Source organism: Humulus lupulus, chromosome 9 (genome assembly GCF_963169125.1).
Source record: "Humulus lupulus chromosome 9, drHumLupu1.1, whole genome shotgun sequence".
In the NCBI taxonomy this organism is placed as follows: domain Eukaryota; kingdom Viridiplantae; phylum Streptophyta; class Magnoliopsida; order Rosales; family Cannabaceae; genus Humulus; species Humulus lupulus.
The window spans coordinates 184,606,466-184,613,843 of record NC_084801.1 but is presented as its reverse complement, the minus strand read 5'-3'; the positions used below and the strand labels follow the sequence as shown (position 1 = coordinate 184,613,843).

General features: G+C 38.9%; 1 protein-coding gene across 1 annotated transcript; it reads left to right on the top strand.

Moving 5' to 3' along the window:
- The first annotated feature begins 1,748 nt into the window (after window positions 1–1,748).
- LOC133801588 (phenylalanine ammonia-lyase-like) lies at window positions 1,749–4,299 on the top strand. Its single transcript, XM_062239832.1, has 2 exons — window positions 1,749–2,261; window positions 2,403–4,299. The coding sequence occupies exons 1-2, from the start codon at window positions 1,882–1,884 to the stop codon at window positions 4,150–4,152; spliced, it is 2,130 nt and encodes a 709-aa protein (XP_062095816.1). The 5' UTR covers window positions 1,749–1,881; the 3' UTR covers window positions 4,153–4,299.
- Window positions 4,300–7,378: the final 3,079 nt, after the last annotated feature.

Sequence of the window (7,378 nt, the reverse complement as noted above, 5' to 3'; positions counted from 1 at the left end):
CACGAAAATTTATACATAGTAGCCTAAGACATAGGGTTACAAAAGTTGTGCCCATTACTTTTATATATTTCTTAGTATTAACTTTCAAATTATTGCTTGAATTCATATTAGAGAAATCAAATTTTTCTGAAAGGGGTGCCCCTATGGTAAATTGGAGGTTTCACATAATTTCTTTGCAATGTATTACAATCATTTTCTACTCGTTCGATATTTCTCCCAATGAAATCACATGGGTAAATGCTTCTATTGGAGTTGAAACGGAGCCTTAAGTCCACATTTGAATTTTTTTCCACTTTTCATTGGCAATTTTCGCAATTTATTCCCTTCTATTCGTACATCTCTAATTATTTTGGTCATATCTCCCGCTACACACCTCAAAATTCCATGAAAGTTTATATAGAGAAGCCTATGACATAGGGCAAATACTTTCGTGCCCATTAATTTTGTAGAATACTTACTATTTACTTTCAAAATATTGTTTGAATTCGTATTAGAGAAATTGAATTTTTCTCAAAGGGGTACTCGTTTGGTGAATTGGAGATTTCACTAATCTCTCCACAATGTATTACACTTGTGTTCTACTCGTTCGATATTTTTCCCCATGACATCACATGGGTAAATGCTTCTGTTGGAGTTGAAAAAGAGCCTTAATTCCACATTTGAAAAAAAAAATCACATTTCAATGGCAATTTTCACTAGTTTTTTCCATATTTTCGTACATATCTTAGTATTTTGATCATACCTCCCTCTACACACCTCAGAATTCCACGAAATTTTATATAGAGAAGCCTTAGACATAGGGCTACAACTTTCGCACTCATTACTTTTGTAGAATACTTAGTATTAACTTTTAAAATATTGCTTGAATTCATATTAGAGAAATTGATTTTTTCTGAAAGGGGAGCTAAGACACGCCTGAAAGTATCAAGTTTTCCATTTTGGTTATCCTCCAACCAACTACGTCAATAATATAACACATAGTACCGTTCTTCTTAGCATTTTTTTTTATTTTTTATTTTTTTGAATAAAAACACATCCTTTGACCTGACCAAAGAAAACGTGGAGAATTTCTTCCTCATGCATGCAAAATAATACTTAACAAACAAATAATTACAATGAGACAAGGAAGTAGTGTTTTAGTGTGCTGTCCGGTAACTACCAATTAGTTTTTCATTTTAATATATGTCAAATAAGTTGATAAACACACACTAAAACTTTTTCTATAGTCCACTGAGTGGCCTGTGGTTTGGTCACAACAACTCAAAATAAATATATGAACGAGTGGCCCTTCCACGAAAAAACCATCTATTAGAGTATGAAAGCTCCCTTCTTTCTTAGTCTTCCACCAACCAATACGTTGGACCTTTCTTCTTGCTATTTTTCAATTCTAATAAAACAACCTCACCAAAGCCAGAACTTTCACCATTTCTTTCTCATGCATACGAAATAGTAATAATAAATTAATAAATATAAGGGATAATAAGATGGTGTATGGTTACACTTCTTTTGACTATTTGCGTTTTCCTTTGTAGCCCACTCAGAACTACAAACCAATCTCAACCGTTGGGATTATACCAAGTTGCATGCATTGGACGGCCTCGATTCATTTATATATATACCAAACTCTTTCGCTACTGACTGACTGCTTCGCTACCAACTCTTTCTCTAAAGCCATCGTTTTTGAAAAGGCCCACCTCTCTCTTTCTGACTTCTATATAAGACCTTCTCCTTACAATTCAAACCAAATCCAATTTGTTCCTTTCGCAAACCATTAATTTCTTCTTAAGCTCTCCACAATCACACTCTCTATCAGAAACACTTGGATATACTTACTATTTGATAATTATATAAAGATATTTACTTCTCTTTACTACAAATTTAATGGAGAGTTTCTGCAAGACTAAGCCAGCACCCATCGTCTCTAATGACCCGTTGAACTGGGGTGCGGCGGCCGAGTCGATGACTGGGAGCCACTTGGATGAAGTGAAGAGAATGGTGGCGGAGTACAGGAAACCGGTCGTCCGTCTCGGCGGCGAGACGCTAACAATATCCCAGGTGGCTGCCATTGCCGCCGGTGGCGATGTCGACGGAGTTAAGGTAGAACTTTCTGAGTCGTCAAGGGCCGGAGTTAAGGCTAGTAGTGATTGGGTTATGGAGAGTATGAGCAAAGGTACAGACAGCTATGGTGTTACCACTGGCTTCGGTGCGACATCACACAGGAGAACCAAACAGGGCGGTGCCCTTCAAAAGGAGCTAATCAGGTAATTACAATATCACTACGAGAGGCCAACATCAAAATATTAATATATGTTTATTAAAATATTTATGTACAATCTTTCCAGAAAAACTAATATCCAAGGCCTGCATCAGTGACTGATCTTTCTAAATTTTGTTGTTTGCAGATTCTTGAATGCTGGAATATTTGGTAATGGAACAGAGTCATGCCACACTTTGCCTCGCTCTTCAGCAAGAGCAGGTTTGCTCGTTAGGATCAACACCCTTCTACAAGGCTACTCCGGTATCAGATTTGAGATCTTGGAAGCCATGGCCAAGCTCCTCAACAACAATGTCACCCCATGTTTGCCATTGCGTGGAACAATCACTGCATCTGGTGACCTTGTGCCTCTGTCTTACATTGCCGGTTTGCTCACGGGCAGGCCTAATTCCAAGGCCGTCGGCCCCAACGGTGAATCCCTCACCGCAAAGGAAGCTTTCAAAGTTGCCGGCATCGATTCCGACTTCTTCGAGTTGCAGCCCAAAGAAGGACTTGCTCTTGTTAACGGCACTGCTGTTGGTTCAGCTGTGGCTTCTACTGTTCTTTTTGAGACCAACATTCTTGCTGTGTTGGCCGAAGTCCTGTCAGCAATATTTGCGGAAGTGATGAATGGTAAGCCCGAGTTCACTGATCACTTGACTCACAAGTTGAAGCACCACCCTGGTCAGATTGAGGCTGCAGCCATTATGGAACACATTTTGGATGGGAGCGCTTATATTAAAGAGGCTCAGAAGCTTCACGAGATGGATCCTCTTCAGAAGCCAAAGCAAGATCGCTATGCACTTAGGACATCGCCCCAATGGCTTGGACCCATGATCGAAGTGATCAGATTCTCAACCAAGTCTATTGAAAGAGAGATCAACTCAGTGAACGACAACCCTTTGATTGACGTTTCAAGGAACAAGGCTATTCACGGTGGCAACTTCCAAGGGACCCCAATCGGAGTTTCCATGGACAATACCCGTTTGGCTGTTGCAGCAATTGGTAAGCTCATGTTTGCCCAATTTTCTGAACTTGTCAATGACTTTTACAACAATGGTCTGCCTTCAAATCTCTCTGGTGGCCGCAACCCAAGTTTAGACTATGGCTTCAAGGGAGCTGAAATCGCCATGGCCTCCTATTGTTCGGAGCTTCAATATCTTGCTAATCCGGTGACTACCCATGTCCAGAGCGCTGAACAACACAACCAAGATGTGAACTCTCTCGGATTGATATCTTCAAGGAAGACTGCTGAGGCTATTGATATTCTCAAGCTCATGTCCACAACATTCTTGGTTGCCCTTTGCCAGGCCATCGACTTGAGACATTTGGAGGATAATCTAAGGCGGACAGTTAAGAAAACTGTGAGTCAAGTGGCTAAGAGAGTGCTGACGACCGGCGTTAATGGCGAACTCCACCCATCAAGATTTTGCGAGAAGGAATTGCTTAAAGTTGTTGATAGGGAATATGTCTTTACGTACATTGATGATCCCTGCAGTGCTACCTACCCATTGATGCAAAAACTAAGGCAAGTACTTGTCGAACAAGCTTTGGTTAATGGTGAAAATGAGAAGAATCCGAACACTTCAATCTTCCAAAAGATTGGAGCTTTTGAGGAAGAATTGAAGACCCTTTTGCCTAAAGAGGTTGAGAGTGCAAGGATTGGTGTGGAAAGTGGGAATGCAGGCATATCGAACAAGATCAAGGAGTGCAGGTCTTATCCATTGTACAAATTTGTGAGAGAGGAGTTGGGGACTGGTTTGCTTACAGGAGAGAATGTAAGATCACCAGGAGAGGAGTTCGACATGGTGTTCACTGCTATGTGTCAAGGAAAGATCATCGATCCCATGCTGGAATGTCTCAGTAGCTGGAATGGTTCCCCTCTTCCAATCTGTTAGTTGTCATTATTAATTGTTTTTTTTTTTTTTTGTTCTTGAAGTGTTAACCACGCTTTAAATAAGTGTTGTAAAACTATTATTTGTCAGATGTCATTTTGATTCTATTTTTTACGGTGATGATGAAATAACACCTAATTTCGAATATCATTTCTTACATATGATCGACAAAAAATGAATATCAGAGTTAACTTTTCTATAGATTAACTTTCCATGTACTACACAACAAAAGATTTACTTAAATCACATGGATGAATATTACATTTAGGAGCGTTTGGTACGAGTAGTTCAAAATAATCTAATTCATTGAAATGTTAAGGAGGAAGATAGGATTGTATGGAGACTTGTAAACTATTTTTGGTTATGTGTTGGAATATTTAGTCATATTCTTGTTAATTGAATTATATTATTTGGTTGATCATGAATGTTATACATTATTTAAAAAATATATAAAAATTCAAATGAAACAAAATAATTGTATAATATTTATATTTTAAATTAATCATACATAAAAATTAAATTAAATAATTATTTATAAAAAAATATTTATTAATTGGTGAATATAAAATCTCATTGTATTTGTTAATTAAATAAAATCAACAATAATTTCATTTTCACTTTTGTTTATATAAAATTATAATCTTTGAGTGAAACCCACGGTATTATAACTGATGGGAATATTTTAACTCCACTATTCTCAAATGAGTCGAGATTAATATCCTAGAGTAATTAGATTTCTATTGGAATAACATTCCAGTGCTTAAAAAATAAACACCTTCGTAGCAAACATAGACATATTTAAGATTACATTTCTCATGCAAAGATTAACTCATACCAAACAACCCCTTAGTTATTTAAAGGTAACAATGTTCAGTCACCCAAAGGATAAAATATCACCCAAAAGTTTTTAAGGCTACCCAAAACAACACACGGTGACCTTACTTACTCATACTCTCTCTAAAGGAAAAAGTAAAAGACCATAACTATCATTATGTACAAGATATTAAGTGTTGTTATTTGGTACCTTAAAGTGCCCAACTATAATACCCCAATTTCCATGAGGCGTTAATGATGCGCTGTTCTTAAGTGTCGCGGCCACATGAACCCAAAGGCCTAAGGGGATTCACTAAATCGCCTTAGCGCCATGGCACAGGGCAGGGCGTGCTGCGCCTTCTGTCCAAAGAAAGGTCTACATTTTCTCTATGACTTGTAGAGGAACGCGGCACCTCTGAGGGGGGTCGCGACTCAAATAGGGAATGTGTGCCAAGTAAGGATTTTAGGCTCGAGAACACAATCTTAAGGTCTCGAGAAGGATTCTACCACCCGATTTAGTAGAATTTGAGGTCCCGGAGGCTAGTATATTATTTCGAAGCTTTTAATTGGTTTAGGTTGTGTTGGTTATTTATTATTATTTTGTGACTAGGTTTTACCGCTAAGGCTCATGATTAGGTATTGTGCTAGGGATCGCCTTTTACTGTCAGCTCGAGACTCAAGGTAAGAAAACTATTTGTGCTCGTAGAGCAGGGCATGGCCCGATTATCTGTGCTTGGTCTTATGTGTGAATATTTGTAATAGTCATGTCATGTATATGTTTGTGAGGGATAAGCAAGGGTCAGGGTCGCCATGGGCCAGAAACGGCAATTAGCATGCTGAATGCAGGTCGCCATTGCATTGCCATCTAGGGCGTTGTACTCGCTCACTCGATTAGGAACCTAAATCTAGTGCCTGGTAACGCACCTTGATAGGCTTAGGTCGCTGCTGTGAATTATTTTTTATGGTCGTTTAATTATGCACTTATTAAAATTAGTGGTTATATGCTATGTTTGTGGAGTTTTCTTACTGGTACATGGCTCACGGGTTCTCTATGGTGCAGGTAAGGGCAAGGGTACGGTTGACCAAGCATGAGTTCGAGAGCATGGAGTGGTGCGTACATGTTTGGTCTACCCGGCGACCACGGCTAGGGTAGTTTTGAGGAACGCGTTATAAATGTCTGATTTTGTCGCCTAGGTCGACTGTATACTCACTTTTGAGTTTTAAACAATATTTTGTGATCCCAATGTAACTCTTTTATGACCTTAATGAATGTCCAAACTTTTTTTTATATTTAAGTTTCATTAAATAAATCTTTACTTTAATTTTAATCACACTTTTTCATCTAAAACCTCACTTAGCGAGTTAATTGCACATTTTAAAATCGAATGGTAACGGCTCTAGGGTAGTAGGGCATTACAACTTGGTATCAGAGCGTGCAAAGGTTAATGGTTCCTGGAGATTGACCGAACATGTACGCTCGTTGCCAGAGACAAGCTCGACTCAGGGTTGGTCGGTATTAAGTGGAATATACGTTTAATTACTTATTTGGATTGCCTATCTGCCTGTTGATATAGGTAGAGCATGATGAGTATATATAATGCTAATGCATGCCCCCTTTGATTGTTATATGATTGTGTTGTGTATGCATCGTGTTTTTTTGTTATGTGTAACACCCTAGTTACCCCATAACAGTTACAATGAACGGTGAACCAGAAATTTAACTCGCTACCCGAGTCCTTTGGTTAAAAACGTGCATCTAAGTGTTATTAACGAGCTAAGGTGAAAAACCAATGAAAAGGAAAGGATATATTTTATTCAATACATAAAACTGTTCATGGGCCCATAAAAACATTTACAAGTTATTTACAACTAAAAATGGTCGTTACTGTTTAAATTTTACAACCCGCCGACCTAAGCGACAAAAATAGGGTAAACCCCCTAGTTCCTTTGAGAACTCCTTGGTCGTGGTGGTCAAGCGGTCGCATATGTACACAACACCACCTAAGCTCTCCACTCAAGGCTGGGTGAGCTTCTCTTTCCCTTTACCTGCACCACATAGAACCCATGAGCCAAAGCCCAGCAAGAAAACACAATAACGCATGAATATAATATCAACAATGATCATAATAATCATTCAGGACTTTCAATCCAAAGCAGATGAGTGATAGTCGCAAAAGTCACTAAGGTGGGTTTCGTTCCCTCTAGCCATGTGACGTTAGGGTCACCAGGGTCTTACAAATAATTGAACCTTTCACTAGCTAAAACAGGATAGGTGCATGATGACTAGTCACCAACATAACCTACCTCATGACCATAGAGTCATAACCATGGGATTCTGCTCCCTAGCCATGTGACAAGCAGTGACCTAGGCCTTAGGCCCTGGCTCTAAGTAGTCCAGCATCAATGCTCTAGAGTC

What these genes read in the sequence shown, in the direction of transcription:
- LOC133801588 (XM_062239832.1), top strand. Translation starts at nt 1,882, where the DNA reads ATGGAGAGTTTCTGCAAGACTAAGCCAGCACCCATCGTCTCTAATGAC. An exon ending in CTTCAAAAGGAGCTAATCAG is followed by an intron (nt 2,262 to 2,402) that starts GTAATTACAATA and finishes TGTTGTTTGCAG; the next exon opens with ATTCTTGAATGCTGGAATAT.